The 24,566-nt window shown below is 50.8% G+C and overlaps 1 protein-coding gene across 4 annotated transcripts in view; it reads right to left on the reverse strand.

The window, feature by feature from the left end:
- Positions 1-2,388: 2,388 nt before the first annotated feature.
- Positions 2,389-24,566, reverse strand: part of RSPO1 (R-spondin 1) — a 29,088-nt gene continuing 6,910 nt past the window's right edge. For 2 of the 4 annotated variants that reach the window (XM_017658523.3, XM_037021354.2), the window contains 4 exons: positions 15,922-16,212; positions 13,817-13,966; positions 13,383-13,571; positions 2,389-12,664 (listed from right to left, as the gene is read on the reverse strand). In XM_017658523.3, coding sequence (XP_017514012.1) covers positions 12,501-12,664; positions 13,383-13,571; positions 13,817-13,966; positions 15,922-16,212 — 794 coding nt within the window. In that variant the 3' untranslated portion in view covers positions 2,389-12,500. The remainder of the gene's footprint in view (positions 12,665-13,382; positions 13,572-13,816; positions 13,967-15,921; positions 16,213-24,566) is intronic. The other 2 variants (XM_073233641.1, XM_073233640.1) reach the window with 2 other exon arrangements.

Here is a 24,566-nt window from a genome sequence, read left to right on the forward strand (position 1 = left end):
CAGGAAGTGCTGCCCATCATTGTACCTTCAGGATAGACCAGAGAAGAGGTGACCAGGCAGGAGGAAGGCACACCCTCCCCTGCAGTGCAGCTCATTCCATAAAAACAAACAACTGGTACCCTGATTGTGGGAGGGACAATGAGTCTTTATTTCTCTGAGCCTGAAACAAACAAACCAAAAAACATTCTTTCTAGAGCAAAAGCAGGCCATGTCCTAGACAAGAGCAGGAGAAACCTTCTCTCTCTTGAGGCTGGCTTTGTTTGCCCCAAGGGCAAGTATCATGAGATTAAACATAATTTTGTAGAAAAGCCCTGACCCTCACGTGGTGTCTGAGGGAGTCTCTGAGGGCTGGTCAAAAACAACTTCATGCCCAATGAGGACCCAAAGATGCCACCTATGGCCTCACACCATCCTGCTGGTCCCCCAAACAAGGGTGAAGTAGCCCACTCCCAGAGAGAAGACTAGGATAATGTGTTTCTGATGCCTCAATTTGGTTCAAACCAGAATAAACACAAATGGCAAAAATCATCCCATGAGCTCATTCAGGCTTTGATCAGAGACATAATTTCATTATGAAATTTTGAATCAGGCTGTTGTGAAGTCTTGCCAAGGAGTTTCATTTTCCCAGATGATATGGTGGGTTGTTTCTCTCCTGTTCTCATACTCAGCTTGCGTTTATCATACGAACTTTCCATCTATTTTTATAATCTGCTCCACCAATCCTTTTACAACAGTATTTGCTGATCCCAACATCCAGCCTCAGTTCCACCAGCCAATAGTAAGCCTGATCAAGGTGGGTCAAGCTAAAATTATTGGTTTGGTTTACCTGCCCTGAGTACCAAAATTGTAATACAGTGACTGTTTTTTACTCTTCTTCCTTACGTTGTGATAATCAGAGGGGGCAAGACCCACGTCCAGGCCTATAATTAAAACAGATGTGTTAATTTCACTACGCTGAGAGGATGCAGTATGATCATATGAGTTACAATATATGAAAGCATTGCGCGCACGGTACACACCAGACATATGGCACGCTTTCTCTTTTCCTCCAGACCTGTGGTTAGCTCCTCATTCCCCAGAATCTTGCTCCTCCTAACCACAGGTTGGTGTCAATGGAACTAGAACCCCAACAGATATTGGCTGGAAATGCCACCTTTCTGAAACAGCCTTGGGCCAAGATCTGCTAGGGAAGAATGAGCTGTGTTTTCACAGAAAACAAGAAATCTTGACCTCATTTTCTTCTTCATTCTGTAAAAATTTTTTCAGTTTGGATCTATTGCTGATCCCAACATCCAGCCTCAGTTCCACCAGCCAATAGTAAGCCTGATCAAGGTGGGTCTTCTAAAGCAGCATTTTTCAGAGTATTGTCTGAGTACCACAGCATCAGAGTCCCTGGGAGAACTGAGATCGCATCCTCTGGAGGTGGGGCCAAGAGGATATAGTTTAACGAGCTCCTCAGTAATTCTCATAGACGTGGTATTTTGTATCTGAAAAGGGAAGTCTTTCCCAAAAGTCACGCTTAGGCTTTCTGACCAGCTGACCAGAAGGCAGCCCTAGTCCAACCCAGCTCCTTTCCCACGTACTTTAAATCCTCTCTTTTTTCTCAGCAGAGCCAGGGTGAGGAAGGCTACAGTGTCTAATACACTCTGAAAATATATGTCTTGGCTCTGCCCCAAATGGCTTCATATTTATACTGCAGCCAGGGGGTCGTTATCCTTTGGCAAAGCTCCACTGTAAGGCCATTAGCTCTTAATCGGTGCCAGCTTGTTGGTTTACCCTTCCCAGTTGAACGGAGAAGCAGAGGCTTCTCGATGCAGTCTCCTGTGTCTGTCCTCTGGCCGGTCAGTGATGAATTGACCCATGCCTACTGGGGCTAAGAGTTGGGCCCCTTGAGTGGCTGCTGCTCAGTGTGAAACAGTTACTGACCCCCGAGGGGAGGCTCTGGGAACCCTGGTAAAACAGAGAAGCACTTCTAATACGTTTTCAGGGTTTTGTTGTTTTGTTGGCAGAAAACAAAAAGAGAGAGTCCTTGGTCGTACAACCTCAACAGTTTATAAGGGATTGTAAGAAAAATAAGGTGTATAAAACTGGAGCCCCATGGGCCACATTGCCCTGAGGTTTCAGTCTAGGATGGCTGGGAAGTCTGGGGATAAGGATACAGCAAACTGATGGGTGGGTGGCTATGAGAAGCAGCCGAGAGACTCACCTCTGGGAACCCTAAGAAATTTCTCTTCATGGATGATGTATCACCACTTCTAAGTGGGAAAAACACAGTCTGTATTGGTCTTGGCATGCATCTCTTTCTGCGTAAGGAGCTCTTCAAAAAGATTCCTAGATTAAACTTTGGAAAAATAACTAGCAGTATTTTGCTCCTTCCTATCACTGAATCCCTGTGGTCCTCAGCATATTCTTCTTAGGAAAATCTGAGAAGCAATTCTATGAGATGCTATTAAGGGCCTCTAATTTTCAGCCTGGTTTAGATAACTCAAAATTGTTGGCTGCAACCTGAGAAATGGATCCAGAACACACACTGATGTGTGGATTTAAAGTTTAATTCCAAATTGTAGATCATTGTTTAAGCTCCAAGGAGGCTGGAGGGCCCGTATTAAGTCATCTCCCCAGGATCAGTGTGTTTCCTATTACACTTGATATCTATCTGTCCAATGATCCTTTTGATTTTCAAGCCATTAGACTAAATCTTTGGGTAATTCTTTACCCTGTCATCATCTCCCCACCTCCTTACTTTTCCTTAGGAAAACACTTTTAAAAAAATGTTAATCAGGTCCCTTGGATTATTTCCAGAAGAATAATGTCACATCAAAGAATCTGAAGAGTCAACTCAGAAACCAATGTGTTGGGGGGCCTCTGACCGTCAGAAGGTCAGTCTTGCCCTAGAGGCAGCTCTTGCCCAGCAAGATACTAAAGTTTTCCTTGGCCTTCTCCATTGTCTGGTCTTGTCTGGGAACAATATCTTACTTCCAAGGTAGAGACTCAGGCTAAGGTGTAGAAGAAAGGTAGGATGAATTCCTTCTCAAGCAGCACAGAAACAACTGATCAAAACCTTGATTCATGTAACTTTTTAGAGCCTTTATTAGAAAAAGACAATTCTACCACTCCCTCATCTCAGGAAAAAGCAATCCTTCCAACTCACCGTGTAACCAGGTTGGAGGAATCTCCTCAGCGCTTTACATATCTGTTTAAGGGACGTTGGAGTCATCACTTTTGCTTCCAACCAGAGCTGGGGACATCCCCAGGATGCCTGGCTACTGTGCCCAGGGCCGGAGACTCTGGTTTTTGCTGTGCCTACCACCCCCTCACCGGTGCACCAGGCACAAACCAAGTAGTCTAGTCTGTAGGCAAACTACAGCCTGCCTGCCAAATTCCAGCAGCCACCTTTTTTATATGGCCCATAAGCTAAGCATGGTCTTTACATTTTTAAGTGGCTGAAAAAAAGCAAAATAAGAATAATATTTTGTGACATGTGAACATTATGTGAAATGCAATCTCAGGATTCATAAATAAAGTTTTATTGGAACACAGCCACACTAGTTGTTTACATATGGTCTGTGACTGCTTTTACACTGTGATGGCAGAGATGAGTAGCAGCTGCCTGGTCCCCTGCAGTAACAGCTTGCCATGACCAGTCCTATAGGGCTCAGGTGTATGTTCTGTGCATTGAACAGGCACATAACTGATGAGCTGATTGTCTATCGCCATTGCCCTCTGAGAATGTTGCCGGTACCAATATGGAGAGACATTTAATTTTTTCTGCCTTGGAGATTCAAACACAGGGGATCCACTACACATCAGAGTGTAGCTAATGCTTTAGAGGACCTGAAGGGGGCTCTCTGCACAGGTTTAAAGATCATGTGTGAGTGGAGTGGACAGAGCAAGCCTGTGCACAGGAGAAAAGAGGATCTGGGAGGAGCAGCACTGGTCTGTCCTCTGGCTGAGGCCTGGGATTTCTTTTCTGAGCACAAAGGAGAAAGGGGCTTCAGGCAGAAATCCAAAGAGTCCCTTTATACAGTCTTTGTGAGACCAGCTTTGGTGACCTTGAGGCAAAGCATGACACAGGTAGAGAAGAGAGACTCGGCCTGACATGGTTCTGACGCCCTGGAGTCTTCAGGGGCTGCTCTCAGGTGGGCAGCTTCGGGAGCAGTGTCTGAGGCGGTCCTGGGGCCGACGCTGATACACACACTGGCAGCCGTGTGGGGGTGAGACAGTCCTGAGCAGCTTCATGGGCAGTGGGCACTGGTGAGGCACTGGAGAGGCAGGGCCTGGTGGCTGCTCGTGAGGACCCTGTGGCATCCTGTGATCCATCCTGTGGCATGTGTGATCCATCCCCTGGATCCCTCTCCTCTTCCCACTAAACAAGTAAGATCTGAACAGGCTGGGTATCATGACATGCAGGTGGAGAAGAGGGCAGGCAAAAGGTGAGTTCTCACAGAGCTAGGGGATGGCATAGCCAAACCACCTGACTTCACATCGTGGCTCCGCCATGTGTTAGCTGTGTGCCCTTGGTCACATCCCTTTACCAATTTGTGCCTTAGTATCCTCATCTGTAAAATGGGCATAATAATAGTATCCCCTTCACAGGGCTGTACTGAGGATTAAGTGAGGCAATGTAAATAAAGGGCTTAGATTAGTGTCAGTGCTATATAAATGTTTACCATTGCTATTATAAGTATGTCTCAACTGTACCCACAACTTCTCGAGACTTGGGTAAGGACAGGGAATGCTCTCCAGATCCGACACTGGGCTGGGGACATACATGTAGATGTGACAAAGGTGTATAGACCATCCATTGAAACAGAGTGGGGAGAAACTATCATCAGTAAGGGGAGCTTCCTCACGTAACAATTTTATCTGGGTATGAAAAATGAGTAGAATGTCCACAGAAGGGAGCATGGTCGGAGCACATTTTAGGGGGAAGGAAGAACATGAACAAAGGCACTGACAATATGAAAGTTCATTTGTATTGCACACCATGGAGCAGCTCTGAGTAGAAGAGTAAATGGGTTGGGGCATGGGAGAGGCAGGAGATGATTCTGGAAAACTGGGCTGTCACAACCAGTGTGGCCAAATGACATAAAGATCAAGGTCAGGCTGTTTTTGGTCCAGTGCCCTAATGAACTTTGATGCTGGCCTTATTTTGCTTCCCTGGAGAAAAAGGAGTAGGCGCTATCAATACCATGCTCAGTAGGAATTATATGAGAATAAACCCATTCCAGCAGGACCTTTTCATTCATTCGTTATTCTTCATTCATTCAACAAACATCTAGCATGTAATACCAAAAGACAAATGCAACTAGTCAAATATACAGGGGAAATAGGACTAGGCAAGCTGAGGCTGTAAAGAACCTGTGGCTGCACATCAAAAGGAAAGGAAGATAAAGGGTGGTGGTGGCAGGGGGCCATAAAAACAGAAATGCCAGTCAGACAACATGGAGAGGAAATAGAAGGACCAAAAAGGTCAAGCAGGTTTTTTAAGAAAATAGGGAAGTAGGAGAAGGGTAAACCATGGGAATGTGCTGAGAATGTGCTTATGAGAAATGGAGATACGATGTCTGTGGACGTTTTGTTGGTTTGGTGGCAGGAAAAGAATTGTAAATATGCTTGGTAGGCAAATACCTCGCACAATAAAATATCTTGTGAGAATGAATCTAGGGCATGAGAGAAATCAAACCCAGTCCATCGGCAATGGTTCTGCCCTTGGAAGAAAGGCCACATATCTATTCAGGCAGTTGTTGCTGGTCTCCCAGCCCCTGGAGCACATCTGGAGTCTGAACCAGATGGGTTACACGGCTCTCAGCTGGCAAAGGCTGCTGCTGGACCATCACTGAGCTTTTCTGTCCCAAGTGGGGAGATGGTGCTCTCTTTCCTCCACTTGGAGCCTAATATTTGATGTGGCCAGCAGGCTGGGACTCTACTTGGTGCCCAAAGAGAGGTGGCTCGGGCTTCAGGCTGGTCCCAGAGTGCAGCTCACTTCTGGCTTTCCTCTGCTATGGGCTCCCCAGCTCCACGGTGCATCAGATCAAGTGAGCAGAGAGCCATCAGATGCCCATTAGGATGTGGTTTCCTCATGCCCCAAATGATAAAGGTCACAGAAGTGAGACACTGGCTCAAATCAGGAACCATTATCCAAACGTAAAGCCCTCAGAGATAAATCTAATAATAGAGATGTTCAGATTAAAATGCTAAATTCTGCAATCCTGAGCCTTCTTTTCACTGGGCCTGGACACCTGAGGCCTCCTGCTCCCATCCTCCAAGATGAGTCTGGCGTTCACCTGTCCAAATGTCCATCCTCATGTGCCCACAAGGCAGGCCTGGGGCCAGCAAAGCCAGAGCTCACAGAGCCATCCACCAAGCCCACCACCTCAGCCTCGTTCCACGTAGCGTCTTGCTCCAGCTCGCAATCCTCAAGAGGACACTTCCCACGGTCCCTAAGATTGTGACACACTCATTGTCACCACCTTTTCCAAGTGAGCTCTCCAGGGCTGGCCTGGGAAAGCACTTTCCTTTGTTCCTTGAGTTGCCAGCTTGGTTGACAGGCTTGGATCTCATCTGGCTGTTCCAGCATCACTTAACCCCCTCCACCACCGAATCCCTGCTCCCCCTCCTCTGATTCCCCTGCCCTGAAGGCTGCCGGCTTATTCTTTTGGAGATGAACTCATTGTTGACTTTAACTCACTTCGATGTTTCCCAGGGAAGCATGCTGGCCCGGATCCCACCCCAGCGCCTTGAAGAAGACAGCCGGGCCATTGCCAAGACTGGGTGCCAGGGGCCTTGGAACTGCCAAAATGCCTCCCGTTTTATGGACAGGCCTGGCTCAACCTGAAGACATTCCAAATATCTAGTCAGCCACCCATGGTACATACTGGGTTGCAGAGGGAGCCCTCAGAAGCCAGCCCTTTCAGCCAGGGGAAGGAGCCGGTCCTCTCCATGGGCCAGGCTGATACTCAACAGATGGAAAAAAGTACATCCCAATAACAATAATCAATAACCAAAGGCTAGCAGCTGCTGTGGCCTAGCCTGAGGGGCCCTTGGGGGTTTGGCTCCGCCTTCTTTTCCACACCAGACTGAGTCTAGCCAGGAATCCATCTCACCCACCTCCCTGCACCAAGCTCTGGGAGAGTGTACAGGCGAGGGAGGAACCATATTTCACATACTTTCTCTTTCAAAATGTAGCTGTTTCGCAATTTCCTACTTAAGTTCTGGAAGGCTCTAGGGTAGGACCCAAGCCACCTTCTCTAGCCATAGGGGTGGGTCTCTCACCCTCCTCACCACCACCCTGGTAGGCTAGGGGGTCAGGAAAAGCAGATCTGCCTCTAGTAGCCATCCTCATCAATGGCTGCTCCCCTAGGGTCTCTCGAATGCCAAGGGGACCTCAACCAAGCCTCCAGCTCAAGCCTGTTTATTCTTCACCCTCGGTCAGCTCTTTCCTTGGGACAGCCAGGAGGCATGCCACACTAAAGCAGGTGCACCCAGCTCTGATTTGCTCAGTCTCAGCAACCCCGAGGCACCTGATCTTCAGCTCTGCTCTCCTCCCCTATAAACCAGGCTTCTGTCCCGGCTCACTTCACTAGCCAGACAGTACTCCAGCCCCTTTGTAGGGAATCAATTTAATCCTTAAAATGGAACCTGTTCTCTCGGATTGTTTTTCTCCTTTCTTACCACCTTTCACCAGGGTTGCTACCTGTTGTCTGTTTAAATCTGGTCTGGACCATAGCTGGAGGAGTCAGGGGCAAAACAACCAGCACCTGGGTTACTGGCCCTGTGTCAGGGACTTGAATCAGGGCCCAGGAAGCCAACCCTTTTTCCTAAATTCCCTCTCAGTGCTTCTAAACCAAACCAAACCAAACAAACCAGAGGGAGGAAATAAAACTATTTAAAAAACAAATGCAGAGAATGCAACCCCATCACCCAAAATACTGAAATGGAAAACAAATCCATTCTCTGGAGACTTGGTCTGAAATACAGCAGAGCTGGCACTGGGTAAGGTGGGCAGAAATGTGTTAGTCTGGGCAGCTCTGCGACCCCATAGAGGAAAAAGCTAACATTTTCCAAATGGCAGTGTGGGCGTTTAATGACCACATGCAAACCATGTACTGTTGTTACCTAAACCTGGGAGTAGGGTTAGGAATCTTGATGTGACTCCCTCTCTCCAGCACTGGCTCATTCTGAAAGTCACTAGGTGTGACCTCTGATCAGTCTTTCTGGTCTCTGGCCTCAGGTGGGCTGCTTTTAGGGCTGTGTGCAGGTACCTGTCCCTCATCTTGAAACCCACGCCCCACCTCAGCTCTAAACAACATTCTTAGTCTAGAAAGGACAGATGGAGACATACAGGGATAGATCCAGATGGGGCTGTTTTCAGGGATGCCCCAGGACTGCATCTGGAACTCCCAGAGGATCAGTAGCAGGAGAATTCCCTCTTCCCTCCCCTCAGTCATTCTGCAGATGTGAAAGCTCCTGAAGCCTGCATTATGTTCCGTCCTTTAGCTGCAGAGAGCTTCAGGAGCAGCTTTGGGAAGCTCAGGGGGGTGATGCAGGGAAACTGAATGCCTCAGAACATCGCCAGAGTGACAGGAGATACAGGGATCTCCAAATCATTCCATGTTGCTAAGAGTATTGATTTTTGCTTTGACGTTGTTTCAGAGCACAGCTTAAGGCAGTGCTTTTCAAACAGTTAACATGCGCATGAATCGCCTGGTGGATCTGTTATAAAGCAAATCCTGATTCTTCAGGTCTGGGAAGAGCCTGAGAGCCTGCATTTTTAACCCCAATTAGCTGAGGTTGCTGACCCATGGCCACACTTTGAGTAGGGAGGACCTACGGATCTGGGAGAATGGGACAAATCAGAGCCAGAGATAGCCAAGACATATGGGGACTGAGGAGTAACACCCGGAGGAGACGGTAAAGCAGAGAGAAGCAATATGGCACACACACAGGATCAGAGGCTGAGGCGGGGCCAGGGAAAGACAGGGTGACAGAAAGAGGGGCAGAGAAGAGGACCGAGTCAGAGGAACAGGGAGGGGCAAAGGCGGAGAGGCCAAAACCAGAGACGGATGACTGCTAGGGCCAGAGGGGATGGCAAAGGGAGAGCCAGGGTCAAGAAGAGGGGGCACAGTGAGGAGCTGGGTGCAGGCCAGAAGTGCCCATGGGCAGCCCATGACCCCCTAGGCTCCAGCACGGGCCCCAAATCCTGACCAGCAGGGCAGGGCTCTCAGGCACAGGGGGGATGAGCCCTAGAGAGTGTCCGGGCACAAACCTGAGGCTCCCCCACCTTCCTGACGCCCCAGCCTTCCCACACCTGCACCACCCTCTCCTTGCTCCGGCAGAGCTGTCCCGCCCCCAGGAGCCATCCACCACTGTTTTACCTTCTCTCTCCCCATGTATTCAACCTCTTTTAACTGGACCATTACCAGCAGGTTTTAACCATTCTCAGATCTTTCCCACCTAAAAAAAGAAAATACTCTTCCCCCATATCTTTTCCAGCCCCTGTTCTACTTCTCTCCTTTTCTCAGCTAAACCTCCTGAAGGAATTGTTTGTACTGATTTCTCCCTCCATCAGCCTCTCCAAACAGCTCTTGCTACGGTTATGATTGCCACACATGTTGTAAGTCCAGTGGTAACTTCCAGTCCTTCTTTGCTCCGTCTCTTAATAGCCTTGCTGGCTTCTGGGACACGACATTCCCCTGGTTTTCCTCTTGCCTGATCCTTCTCTGACTTTGTTGCTGACGGATCCGCCCTCATTCGACCTTTACACTCAGGCCGCAGAGCTGAGTCCTGAACCTCTCTTCACTCAGTACTCTTCTTAGTTGGCCTCTTCCCAGCCCACAGCCTCAATTATCTTCTCCAAACCAGTTTCTGTTCCAGCTCTACTTGCCATCTTCGCTAGGGTGTCTCAGAGGCACCTCACACTCAACATGATCAAAGCCAAAGTTATGTTCCTCCTTGTCCTCCCAAACTGATCTTCCCATGGGCTCCCCATCTCACAATACAGTGCCATCATCTATCTGGGTGTTAGAGCCTGAAACAGGGACTTTGTCCTTGACACCTCCCCTCCCTTTCTCCTTCCTTCCATATCCAGATCATCACCGATGCTATTCACCAAATACCTTTACTTTGTGCACTCTCTCCCCGTGTGCACTGCCACTGCCCTAATGCAAACCTCCAAAATCGATCACCTGGACAACAGAAACAGCCTCCTGAGCAGCTTCCCTCTGGTCTGACTTCTATACTACAGCCAACATGGTCTCTGCAAAATGCAAAGCTAGTCATCTTGGCCTGCTGCTTACAACTCTTCGGCACCCTCCCCTGGCTCTGAGAATAAAGACCCAACTCCAGGAGACCTTTCTGGAATCATCTCACCTCACTCGCCCTCCAGGCCTTCCCAGTTATATTGGCTTTCTTTCAGCTCCTTGAACAATAAGTGCCTTTCTGCCACAAGACATTGTGCCATCTACCACACTGCATGTGCTATGCCCTCTGTATAGAACTATGCTGTCCAATACGGTAGCCAGTAGCCACATGTGGCTAGTGAGCATTGAAACATGGCTTGTGCAGTTGAAGAACCGAATTGTTAATGTTACTGAATTTTAATGAATTAAATTTAAATTTTAAAAACATGTTCAATTTAATGATTGACAAACTGTTAACTATTCCTGAAACAAGCTGAGTATGTGAATCTACCTTTCAACTCTTATTTTTATAAAATCTCAATAAAGGTCAAATATTTCTAGTAAAAACTTCATATCCAAATTAAGATATGCCATAAAGTATAAAAATACACAAAGAATGTTGAAGACTTGGTTTGAAAAAAAAAGAATGTAAAAGCTCTCAGTAATTTTTTATATGGATTACATGTTAAAAAGAAGATAACATTTGGCATATGTTTGGTTAAATAAAAGATAAAATTAAAACTTCACCTGTTTCTTTTTATTCTTTAGTATGGCTACTAGAAAAAATTTAAATTACCTAAGTGGCTCATATTCTATTTCTATTGGACAGCACTGTTCTAGAATTACGATTCCTTCTCTTTGCCTTAACTCCTACTCATCCTTCAGAGCTTGGCTTAAATAACACCTCCTCTGGAAAGCTTCCCTGAGATAAAGTCTTTAATTTTTGTTTACTTCTATTCACTTTCATAGCTATGTTTACATGCCAGTGGTTGCCTGCCCTCAACTCCACCCGTTTGTAATTATACATTTTTTTGAATGATTACTTGATTCACACTTGTCACCCCTACCAAGCTCTAAGCTCTGTGAGAGCAAGGCCCATGTCTGGCTCCCGTCTGGAAACCAAATACTTAGTCCAGAGCCTGGTGTATGAATGGCTATCAGTGGACAGTTCAGAATGTCACAAGAGGTCATTCCATCCACTGTTCTGCATTTGGGTCCCATTATCCCCCACCATCTCAGAGAGCCTGATCACTCCCTCCTTCCACGTGTGCCACTCTAGTGCTTTAGTATCTAGATGCTACCTCTCCCAGACAGAAAGTCTTGTAGAGCTGCCCAAAATTCTGGCTGCTGGAAGCTGGCCAGACCTTGTTTCATCCTTAGAGGTAACTAGAGCCGGGCTTCCCAAACCTGAGTGTGCACGCCAGTCACCTGAAACCTTGTTATAAGGTAGACTGTGGTCCATCAGGCCTGGGATGGGACCTGAGATTCTCATTGTTAACACACTGCCCAGTGAAAATATCAATGCTGGTTCATGGACCACACTCTTGAGTGATAAGGATGTGGTGAAGCTGGTTACCCGCCTCCAAATATCCCTAAAATTTTCTTCCTTCTCTGGATCCTCTGTCTAGGAGGCCACTGGGGTTGAGGAAAGGGTGTCTCTTGAAATTCAGCCCTGTCCCTTCCTGCTACCATGTACCCCACCAATCCCTGTAACCCTGAAAAGGAATGTGGTGCCTGTGGCTACTGTTCTCATTTGGTTTTGGTTTTAATTTGAAATAAACCTTTAAGCAGTTTTCAGAGCAGGGCAGCCCTGATACGGATCTGAGGTGTGTAACAGTCCTCTCCAAGGATAAAGCCACACAGCTGGGAAGGCCAAGCAGTCCTCAAGCTTTGGCTCCTGTCTGCCACACTGGGCTGGTCCTACCAGCTCCTCCAGAAGGCTCCACTCTGCAAAGTTTGGGCTTGGATACTGGGAGATGTTCTCTCTGGCACATCCATTGGAGGCATCGCAAACCATGTGTGTGCCACTAGGCCCTCTGCCAGGCAGAGATGACCCCTCTGCTTCCCCACCCTGTTCAAACAGGGATGTCCGAGGGATGGAAGTGCCTTCTGGTGGCCTTGACTGTTCATGTGTATGCACACGCGTGCCTGTATGGTGGCTGCACATTTGGGCATGGGGTCTGCGTGTACACCAGTGCTCCCATGCGTATATGGAGAGTGTGTGTACGCTTTGCCCCGGGGCTCCAGTTCAGTAAAGCTGTCAAAACACAGAGCAGCGCTGGATTCTTTTTGCGTGAGCGTGGAGGCTGAAGAGCGTCCCTAGGTGGGCCCCGCAGGTGTGACGGGCCCCGCGGGCCCTAGCTGCTGCGGTTGCTGGCCCTTGCGTCTCCGAGAGCCGGCGCCCGCCTCCTTGCTCTCCTTCCTGCTCGGGTTCCTGTTGGCGTTCTCCCGCCGGCCCTGGCCTCCCTTCCGCCTCTTCTGCCCTGCAACCCCAACAGCAGGAAGAGTCAGCCTAGGGCATGCTGCCCCAAGTAAGGAGGCCCTGGGCATGGCCGAAGGCCCTGGGAGGGGATGTGAGGAAGCTAGGCAGGGCAGGCAGGGAGGAGGCATGGGGACACTGCCTTGAGGCAGTCGGGGTCCACTCAAGGCCTCCTCTGATGGGCAGCTACATCAGAGAACCCTGCAACATGTGAGAGAAGGCCCCCTTCAACCCTTGATGAACCAGACAACCTCCTTTCCCTCATGTCTTCCTCAGACCTTAGACCCCAATGGGCCAGGACAGGCAGAATGTCCCCCACTCCTCTACCTACACTTCTGCCTCTGTGGCCAGCTGCCATCATTGCCAATGTAGGCTGTGTGACCCTGGTCAAATCAATATACCTCTCCGGTTCTCAGCACCCCTTCCATGCCCGTATCTGACCTCTGAGGCCTCTTCCAATGCCAACATCTGCTGGCTCAGAAGAAATGGGGACACAGGAGGGGTATAACGCAGAAGTGCCCCGCTCCCACCATACAGAGTTCTGGGGGCTGCTGTCTGCTGGCACCTGGTTCTGGTTCACACAGCATGTGGTCTCGAGCTGGGGGCTCCACATCTGGCCCTGGCCTGAGGCCCTCTGCTGAGCAGCAGGCAGGAAGCAGAAGTGGTCAGACCTTCATGACTGTGCCAGACCCCAACCCCGGGGAAATGCGGCTGCAGCTCACCCTCAGGACAGGGCGTCCTCCGCACTGTGCACCTCCGGGTCTCCTTGACGTCAGAGCAGATGGCATGGTCTCCCCCGGGAGCATGCAGCACCCTCCGTGTCCTCTCCTCAGAGCCCCTCCGGAAACCACAGAGCTTCTTCTTCTTGGAGCATGGCCCCCAAAGGGACCACTCACTCATTTCACATTGCACTGGCAGGAAGGGAGGGAAGGGGAAGAGAAGGGAGAGGAGGAGGGGTCACATCTCCTCTCCCGGCCTCGAATACCCTAGGGTAGCCTCTCCCACCTGCTTACTGCCTGGGCCTCAGGCCAGAGGCACCTTTGGGGTGTGCTTTCTCTGAGAGGTGTGCTTTCTCTGAGAGGTGGCCCAGCCCATGCTTTCCCTGCCCCCTCCCTAGCCCTGGACCCCCCTCCACAGGCTCCCTGCTTGCTCCTACCAGGACTGCTGCACTCTCTGGTGCCGCTGGCAGCTGTAGAGCCCTCGGGACAGGCCGGGTGGCAGCGGCCCTTGTGCAGGTACAAGCTCTCCTTACACTTGGTGCAGAAGTTGTGGCTGAAGCAGGCCTCGCAGTGCTCAATCTTGCATTCTGAGGGGAGGACCAGATGGGGCTCTCCAGCCTGGAATGGGCACTTCCCCTCCTCCCATCCCCAGTGCCCAGCCCTCCACGCCCACCCACACGGAGGCAGGACCTGGCCTGGTACTGAGGTTGCTACAGAGGGGTCCCGGGAGGAGGGAAGGACAGGGTCCAGGGGAGGAGGCCCCAGTGGCCACTCTTCAGGGTTGCTTGGGGCTTGTGTAGTCAGCTGACCCCAGCCCAAGTCTAATTCCTGGCCCTGGGACCCAAGATGAGGCCCAAGAGACTCGGTTTCAGAGGAGGTGGGCAGTACCTTCTGGGATTAATGGGGATGACAGAGGAGGGTCTCAGCATTTCGTGGCACCCCAGAGGGCCACCTACTCAGAGCTGAACTGAGAGATACAATGACCCCTGATCATAGCCGTATGGTGTCCTCTTCCTCCATTGCTGGGCACCCACAATACCCCAAACCCTGGTTCTCCTCCTGCCTGGGGCAGAAAAGATCTGCTTGGAGGAGGGAGGAGAAATCTCAGGGCAAATTCCTCTCCCTCTTCGAGGCCAAGTTCCAGGAGCCACCTTGGTTGGACTTCCAGACCCCTCCCTGCTCCCCTCCTGCCAGCTTTCCCTCCTCAGGGGAGGTGCGGGGAGGTGGGTTGCAGGGCCTGCTGGAAGCAAGCAGGGTGTTTCACAATCTCTCCATTCCCAGGTGGTGGGCAGGGCTAACTTCCTCCCAGTCTCTGGCACCTGCAGCTTGGGCTGCCAGTTCCCAGGAGCTGGGAAACTCCAGCCAGGAACTCCCTACCCCAGGTACCCTGGGGAACAAGAGGGAGCCCCAGGGTCCTACCTCCATCCTCACAAGCACCCCAACCTCACCCTCCTATTCCTGGGTCTGGTTGCAGGTAAAATAAGAACACTAGCAGCTACCCGAGTGCCAGGCATTTTAAGGGCTTTACACATGCCTTTCACAACAACCCTATGGGGTAAAAACTAGTACTCCCCTTTTAAAGATGAGGTTTTGAGAAGTTGCAGCATGCTCAAAGTCATATAATGAATAAGTTGCAAAGTTGGGATCGGTACCCAAGTTGGCTTGGTCAGGCCTTGCTGTTAGCAGCTATGAAAAGGGCCCCATCACTTAGGTCTCATCTCCCTTCAAAAGTGGTTTTGAGACTTAACTAATAAGAGCACTGGAAATGCATCTAAACTGCAAGGTACTGAGCACATGGGAGGGGACACTGGCACCGTTCAAAGGGGTGTGGTCACTGCATGTTCCCCAGCATGTCAACCTGAGACAGGATGGAAGTGTGATAACACATGCCTTGGAGCACGGGAAATTGTAGCTAGTGTGGAAGAGCAAAGCCCAGTGAGAAGACCAGGGAGAGTATGGGAAAGAGCAAGCTCTCCAGGCTTGAAGTTCTTTGTGGTCAGTGGAGCTGGGGCTGGGTTTTAAGAAGAAGTATGATGGATAGGTTGTACATCTTTCTGGCTGCAGTGTGGAGTGAGGGGCAAAGGGAACCAGATGCAGGCTAGAGGACAGATAAAAGGGCAATTGCACTAGCCCAGGTAGAGGCGAGTGGAGCCTGGGTAAGACCCCACGGCTGTGAGGATAGACAGAAAATGGAGCAGGCACAGTTCCGTTATTAGACGGATAGCGGATGGTATAAATGAGAGGTTGCCTCTCAGGTCTGTAGCTGGGGTGATGGCCTGGGGCACTGAGAGTGACCTATGGACATACAGGTTGGTGCAGGTTTGGAGGGAGGAGATGTGGTTCTGAATTGGGCACACTGAGCTGGAAACCCGCGTGGGCTATCTGAGGTGATGTCTGCCAGCGACCAGATACTTGGATCGGGACCCTCATTTCCCCTCCTCAGTGTTCCCTCTATTCCTCAGATCAGCCACCAACAGTTCAAAGCGCCCTCTCCCAGGGCCCAGAGCCTCTGGGGCCCTTCTGCAGCCCTGCCCACACTCACTGATGCACTTGTTCATGTCGGGGTTGCGGGCATCGAAGTATCCAGGCGGGCAGGAAGGCAAGCAAACGCCCACCTGGCGGATGTCGTTCCTCTCCAGCAGGATGAACAGCTTGGGTGAGCACTTGAGGCAGCCGTTGACCTCAGAGCAGAGCTCACAGCCTTTGGAACAGGCCTGGCTCCCCTCAACACTGACTGCAAGGGTGCAACAAGGGTGAGAAGGTGGCCATAGAAGAACCTTTATCTTTCCCAGGCTCCCACAAAGACGGGAAGTGAGGAGATTGGAATTTCCACCTACAGAATGAATGTGCTTCTCAGAACGTACAGGCCAAGCCAGCAGCTCTTTGCAAGGCTGTTTAATAAACCTCCCCAGTATCCTCTCTCAAGGGCACCAGCACAGGTGCCTGGAGCAAGAGCTTCCATCCATCCTAACAGCCTCTCTGGCTCTGGGCACAACACAAGCTCACCCTCCAGGCTTGCCGTACCATCCCCAGAGAAGCTACTGAAGCTCCACCCTTCCTGGAACTTTCCCCTCCCCTCTCCTCCCCTCCCCAGAGGAAGAAAAACTCAGCTTTAGGTATGGAAGGAGGTTTTTTTTTAATCCATGAGAAGGTTTTCAGGACAAGAGGGATAATGGGCTAAACTATCTGAGGACAAGATTGCCTGCCCAGCAACAGGAAGACAACTGGAGTCATCTACGTCTAGCACAGCGATCTCAGCCAGAGATGACTTTCCTCCTCAGGGGACAGTTGGTAGTATCTAGAGACATATGTCACAGTGGTCAAGGGGGTCCCTACTGGCATGTAAGGGAGGGAGGGAGGCCAGGGGTGCTGAGAAGCATCTGACAATGCATGGGGCAGCCCCCACAACAGATTGCCTGGCTCAAAATATCAATAGTGCTGAAGGTGAAAAACGTGCCTTAGACCCGTCCTTTGAAGCATGATCTCCAGCCCCTGCACAGAGTCTCAGACCTTTGATCCCCTTCCCATATCTACTTGTTCAACCAACACTCACCGAGCTCCTCCCAAGTACCATCTGCAGGCAAAGGGGACGTGGAAGCAAAGATGAATGGCCACTCTGAACTGATCTTTCCGTGGCACAGACAGACTCGCAAACGCAAACATTGACGTCCACATAGCCAAGAAATAGTGGACCCAAAAAGAAGAAAGGGAAGGAGTCACCAGGTGGTGCCTTCGGGCCAGCTCTTGAAGGATCAGTAGGGATTGGTCCATTGACAGAGAGACAAGCGCCCTGTAGGAGCAGGACCACAGAGGTGTAAAACTACCTAAGGGGAATTGCAGATAATTTGGGGTGCAGGTGGGGTGAGGAGGGCAGTTGTGGATAAGGTGTCCTATCTTGAAGGACCTTTTATATCAAACTAAGGAACTTGAACTTGATCCTGCCAGGCAATATTTCCCAGAATATTCCTTGGAACTTGATTGTCCTAAATGTTCATAGGAGGCTATGGAGAAAAGGGCTCTGCATCAGGTAAGACTGAGAACCACCGGGTTCAGCAAGTCTAAACAGGATTCTTCACTGTAGGGGTCCCCACGCCCTTTACTTGGTTCCTGTGCAGACTGGACTCTCTAAGAAGGGACACACACTTCCCAAACATTTTGGCCCCAGAACCCTTGTTTTACAGAGTTTTTCTTGGGACCTTTTTCAAAGCTCATGAGACAATAAGGAGCCACTGACAAGTTTTAAGCAGGAGTGAGACATGCTCTGATTCGTGTTGGGAAGGTCCCTCTGGCAGCCTGGGCAGAGGCCGGAGATGGAAGGACCATCGGAAGGAAGCTGACCAGACCATCCAGGTGAGGAAGAGGAGAAAGTCTTAAAACAAATTCTGCTCAGTAGACACAGAGAGGAAAGATTTGGGAGATACTGAGGGGATACAATCAGCTGACTGTGGTGACCCGCAGGATGGGGGGGAGTGTGCAGTGAGTCCCAGGGCTCTGGCCTAGAGGTAGGGGGAATAGTGGGCAGGCGCTAGAAGGCCCATGGGAAGAGAAGCAGCTGAGAAGGAAGGAGAGTAGTTACGAGCCACTTAGGAGGAACCAGGCAGCAAGAAGAGGTAGGTAGAGCTGGAGGCAGAGAGCCAGTGGAATCACAAGGACTACGGCAGATTGTGCCGCATAGCGGACCCAGAGCTCAGGCTTCGAGTGGGCCGGACCCGGGCCAAATCCCCAGCCTGAGATCCTGGGCAAAACTCTGGATCTGGTGTGCCTCCCTTCCACCACTGAAAAAGGAGATGAAGATGCCCACTCTGGAGGGCTGCTGTGCAGGAGCCCTGTTTCGGGAACAGGACAATGAGTAAGAGTTAGGAAGACGAGTGGAGGAAGGCAGGGGAGAATGACAAACAAAGCAATGATAATGATGACATCATGATCCTAATCGTGGCAGCTGATCACTCAGGGGTGGCCACTTATTGGGGGGCAGGGACTGTTCGCAGTGCTTTACAAGTATGAACACATTTAATCCTTACAACCTAGGAAGCAGGTACTATTCTTATTTTTTTTTTATCTTCACTTTTACAGATGAGGAAATGTATAATTTAAGTCACTTGAATGAGGCTTCACAGTCAGTGTATGTTCCAGACAGAGGGAACAACATTTATGAAGGCTAAGGGCAGGACAGTACAGGGTGACATGGAAGCTGAACATACGGCTAGCCTGAATTTTTTAAATGTAGAACTTCCCTGTGTAGAGTTAATGTTACTGTTTAATTGATTAATTGATATCATTCTTGTTGGTTTAGTTATTATAAGAACAAAAAAATACTCCAAATGTTGTACTGGAGTTAGGAGGGGAGCCCTTGGGATTATTTTTCCACTTTGGGCTTTTATTCAGAGTATTAGAAATTAATAAATTATGGTAGATTTTAGGGACCACGTCTACCTCAAAGATATTAAATCCTCTGCTACTCAGGGTTTAGCTGAATTTATTGTTGTAAAGGAATGCTCCTTCTAGGTTTTTTTGCCCCGATGTCAATAACAGAAGTCACCCACGTGTCCCATCTGTAGGCCTCAATGGTTATGCTGTCAAACTCATTCCTTCCTTGTCACCTTTTTAAGCACAGATTTGCAAAAGGCCTTCTCAGAATCCTGTTGCCCGCCTCCCAGTCAAGCAAGAACAAATTTCTGTGCAATTTTCTTCAGCGTTATCAATGACATGGCAGGAGGAAGTGTGGCACACGTGGGGGATCTGAAATTAGTTCAGCATGGCCGGAGCATGGAGCAAGCAGTTAGCCATGAAGCCAGAGAGGGAAGTAGGGCCAGAAGAGGGAGGGTCTCAAACTCATATAAAGGGGGGGTTTGGACATTGTCCTAAAGGAACAGAGGAATCACTGGAGGCTGTAAAATAGGAGATATGATCAGGATTCCATTTTGGAAGGATCACTCTGTAGTGTGGAGAATGGGCTGCAGGCAGCGCAGACCTGGAGGCAGGAAGACTCCAGGCTCACAGAGGAAGGGCTGAGGCAAGAGGATGAGAAGGAGTAGATGCAGTCAGACATTCGGGCAGTGAAATCAAGACTACGTGGTGCACTGGACAAGGGGGTGAGGGAATAAGTCGACGCTGACTAATGGACGGGCAGTGAGGTGGGGAAAGAGCCCGAGGGAGGGGCTGGCAGGAAGGAGGCCCGAAGAACATGGTGGATGTTGACTTATTCCAGGAGTTGGGCTTGTGTGACAGGGTAGCTGTTGGTCCTGCGCTGAGGGAGGGGCCACAGGAGGTGGAGCAGGTTTGCGTGGGGGAGTGCTGAGTCGTTAAGTTTTAGATGTGTTGAGGTTGTGGTTCCTGTGGGACACCCAGGGGAGGGTGTCTACTAGGTAGTTGAACCTGTGGGTCTGGAACTGAGAAGCACTTTGGCTGGAGATGGAGACGTGGAGTCTTTAACATGAAAACAGTCATCAAATCCATGGAGGTCCATGAGATGGCAGGGAGAGTGGGTACAGAGAATAGGAAGAGGAATTGGACATTTAAGAGAAGGGACAGAAAAAGAAGGGCCAGCTAAGAGCCTGAGAAGGAGCAACCAGAAGGGTAGGGGACGCCCAACAGCCCGTCGCGTCATAGAAGCCAAGAGAAGGGTACACTCAACAGAGGAGGGAGCGTCAACATGCCAGGCGCTGTGGAGGTGTCATGTAAGGCATCGGCCACAAGCAGGTTGTTGGGGCCATGGTGCGGGCGCAGAACAGAGGGCAGTGGTAGAGGAGTAAAAGGAGGTGAGGGAGGAGAGGCATCTCATATAAGGAATTAGCTGGAGAGACGGGGAGAGAACCAGAGATCTGTCCACAAAGCTGTCATTGGTGGCTGAACCCCCGGGAGTGGAAGGGACGCCAAGGCAGAAGCTGTACAGCCGGAGGAGAAGGCCGAGGGCTGAGGCCTGGGGCAACACTCACATTCAGCAGGCAAGCAGGGGAACAGGGGCTCAGAGAGAGGCTGCGAAGGGGTCCCTGGATAGGTGGGAGGAGGCTGAGGGAGAGTTGAAAAGGGAGAGCTTTGTGGGGCCGGCCCAGGAGGGGCCCCCCAGCTCCGAGGCAGATCTGTGTTGGGCCGTGACTGGGTGATCTCAGAAGAGCGATTTGGCAGGGTGGTGCGATGAGAACTGAACCACAGCAGGCTGCAGAGTGAGTGGAATGGATGGAAGTGGGGCTTACGTGAGGGAGGGACACAGAGAATCAGAGAACATAGGATACAGAGAGGAGAGACCAGCTGGGAGCAGGTGCTGTGCTCAGACTCAGTGGCAGGGAAACTGATGGAGCGAAGACCCAGGGATACGGGAGCTCAGGTGGTGGACTTGGCCTTGAGGCTACAGGATAGGGTCAGGACTGATGGAGCTGAGTTCCCTGATGTCTGGGGGCTCAGGAGGGGGAATCGGAGCTCATCAAGGAGAAGCGGAGTTCAGTGATGGGTAGGGGTCAGCTCAATGAAGATAAGGGATACTTACCAAGGGGGATAGGAACCCAAGGGTGTCTCTTAGGTGAGCACTCAGTGAGGCTAATGGACGGGCAGTGAGGTGGGGAGAGAGCCAGAGGGAGGGGCTGGCAGAGAGGAGGTCCAAAGAAGATGGCTGTTGGGGGTGCATAATGGTTCAAAGGGGAAGACCAAGGCTTGTTCTTCCATAGACGTTTGCTGCACACCTAACGCATGCCCGAGCTGCTAGGAGCTGAGGGTTGGAGGTATAAACAAAGATCCACCCAAGGATGTGGAAGGCAGGGCTGGCTACGCATTGTGGTGAACAGGTGAGTAACAAAGGGCAATCCCTTACCCGGCTGGCTTGGTGAAGAAGGGGTGCCACACAGGAGGAACAGCCTGTGCAAAGGCTCTGAGGCACCAAACACCCTAATGCACCCACAGAGTGGGAAATCAGACTTTATTTTATTGGCAAGGAAAGGGACCACGGAAGGCCATGATCAGATTCACAGGTTGAAAGGCTTCCTCTGGCTCCTGCGCCTGTGATGGGAGGGAGGCGTGAAGGAGAGGCAGCCTTGGAGGATTGCAGCCTAGCTGAGGAGGCTGTGGACGCAGTGAGGGCACTCATGGAAGGGATGGGGCCTCCTTCCTAAACCCCCTTCACTCAGCCCTGCCCTTCCCAGGCACGTCCCCAGCCCCCCACTGCCTCTGCCCCCAAGCACTCAGTGAGACCCCTGGAGCCAGGAAGGCCAGTCTGTGCCCTCCTCCATTCTCCTGCTGCTTCTCTGCCTCCTTCATTCTTGTGCAAAGCCCTTACAAGTTGATGATCCTAAAATCAAAACACCCCTGCCTAAAATCTATCAATAGCTCCCCTCTGCCAGCAGAATTAAACATAACTCCTCTACCTGGCCTAAAAAGCTTCCATGAGCTCATCCCATCCACCTCATCTCTCAACACTACCTCTAGCAATATGGAGCTATTTTTGTTTCTCTGAACACTTCACACTATTTCATAGCTCTGTGTCTTTGCTCAAGTTGGTCCTTCTGCCTGGGGAACACTGTCTGCCTCCTCCTGAGCCTAACTCTTCAAGCCTCAGAATTAAAGTCACCTCCTCCAGGAAGTCTTCCCTGATCTTGCCTTCTTGCAGAGTCTGGATTCATTATTTCTCTGTGTCCCCATGCCCCCAGTACTTGAATCACCTTGTGATGTTATTCTCTACTAATATGTCTTTTTACCCTACTAGACAGCTTTGGAGAGTGTCTTACTTCTAAATGGGAGCCCAGTAAGGGATGAGGCTCTATGGAGGGGTAGAGCTAAGGATGTGGTGAGTGAGATAGAGGTTCAGGGAGTAGCATATTGGGATGGAGCTCACTGAGTGTTCAGTAAAGTGTGAGGAGTGGGATTGGGTAGGAAGCGTGGCTGGGAGAGGGCTGGATGGGAACCAGTGGAGGGTGGACAGGAACTTGTCCTGACCCAGAGGAGAGATGACCTTGGTTTTAAGGTGGCATCTAGCCTTGGAGGACCTTGATTCCCTGAGAGACCCGAGTTAAGCTGATGGGGGTGAGGGTGACAGGGAATGGGTCCCAGTGAGGAAGATGAGAAAGAGGGTAGGCAAGGGACCTTCTCAGGCCCCACACCCAGACACAATGTGTCTCTTCCTGGTGGGCAGGGATGCCCGGGCATGCCCCGCTGGGAAGACCCATTATTTCTTAACTCAAGCTTGAGCTTGGTTTAGACCTTCTTTTTTCTCACCTGGGCTCAGATAGCCTTTTAACTGGCCTGTCAGTCTTCCACCTCAGGCCACCAACCCCTGAAGGGCCCCCACCCATAAGATGGCAAACTCACCCCTTGACCCCCCTAATCCCAGCACCTAGCCAATAGTCACCAGCCCTGTAGAAGTGACACCTCAATCAGCTCATGTGCCTTCCTATATAACCCAGCACCTTTCCCTAATAAAGCAGAATTCTCCGGTGAATTGCTGCTGTGTGTTGTTCCTTTCCTTTCAAACCCCACCTCCATCCCCTTACGCAGTAGACAAAGCTTCTCCCCTAATCAAAATCTCTCAGTAGTTCCTCATTACCCATAGCCAGGGTCAAGTGCAAACTCCTCAGCCTGGCAAGTGCCAAGTGCTCCACCACCTGACCTCTGCTTGCTTCTGCGCCACCCTGCCCCAGGACCACCCTTTGGCCCCAAGTGGCTTTCATTGCTCTGTCCAGATGGGTGCTGGGCGTTGTGTTTCAGCAACACAACCCTACTTTTCAATAGGAAAGATCCCTGATTTATAAGACAGATATGAGCATAGCTGCTCCAGTGAAAACCCTAGGGCTACCCAGAACTCCACTCTTACACCATTTGTCCAGCCTCCTACCTGCAGCCATTTCCTGGACAATCAGTCTCTGCGTCCTCCCCGCTCCACACCTTTGACCATGCTGGTCCCTCCGCCTGGAATGCTCTTCCCTCTCCCCTCCCCGCCATGCCTAGAGATGATGACCTGCTCATCTTTAAAACCGCAACTCAGAAGCCACTCCCTCTGGGTTCTCCCAGCACCGCCGGTGGCTGCAGTCACTAGCTGGACTGAAACTGTTGCTCCTCCCTTGCCTGTGGGCTCCTTGAGATGCATCTCTGTGACCAAGGCCAGGCTCTGTGGGTTTCAAACAGATGTATGTGGAATAGCCCAAGGAATGAAGGAATTCCTTCCTGCAGCAAGGGAAGGGGGACTGAGTGGAGGGTCAGCACAGGAGGGGACAACAGCTCCAGGTGCAGAACGGGGCAGTGAGAAGGAGCACGGCGGGGGTCCGGCTCCTGGAGGCCCCGGGGCTCAGTGTCTCAACAGGGGCTTCCTGGGGGGCAGGACTGAGTGAGGGGCCCCGGAAGCAGACAGGAGAGAGGGTCAGTAAGGGGAGGGAACTCAGTGAGAGGCAATCCAGGTGAGAAAGCATGGGGCAGTGAAGGCCAGTGAAAGGCAGGAGGCTGAGTGCTGGAGAGGCTGGGGGAGGGGATGATTCCTCAGGGAGGGAGAGGGGAGGAGGCCGCCCTGTGCAGAGTTCATCGCTCACAGCAGAAGAGCTCTTTGCTCAGTTCTCCCTCTCCATGCAGGGAGACTATCACTCAGACCCAAGATCAGCCATTTCTGGGCTCAAAACTGGTGTGTGGCTCCAGATCAGAGCTATGTCAGGTGGTTTTTGGGGGCTCACTGAAACGCAGTCACAGATGATGCACTGTGTCAGCCCAAGGCCCAGATACACAGCAAGCCCACCTCTGTCCCCAGGCTGCCCTGCTGCCTTCCCACACGGTTGCGGGGCCAGAGTGGGGGCACACAGGTATCTGGAACCTCTTTCTTCCCTCCCCCACTTCCTGAAAAACCCAAGGGCAAAATGGTCCTCACATTGTTTATGTAACAGTGACATGTATCCCCAAGTCTGTACAGAGCTTGATATTTTACAAAGGTTTCACAATATATGTATCTATTATCTCGTGTAAGTCTTACTATGTTCCTTTAGAGTTAAACTTGCAGCTTTACAGCTTCTATTTAACCAGTATTGCCTAGGAACATGGACCCTCCTCCCTCTCTGAGCCCATGTCCATTTGATCCCTCACTGTACCCTGAGCCTCTTCCCCCACTTCACTGCATTCTCCTATCTCACCATCAGGGATGCTGTCACTCACATCCCCGGGTAATTAAGCTGGGCGACATGCTGCCAAGGCTGTGGGATGTGGGTGTATCAAAAGGGGACATGT

This window comes from Manis javanica, chromosome 4 (genome assembly GCF_040802235.1).
Source record: "Manis javanica isolate MJ-LG chromosome 4, MJ_LKY, whole genome shotgun sequence".
Lineage (NCBI taxonomy): Eukaryota > Metazoa > Chordata > Mammalia > Pholidota > Manidae > Manis > Manis javanica.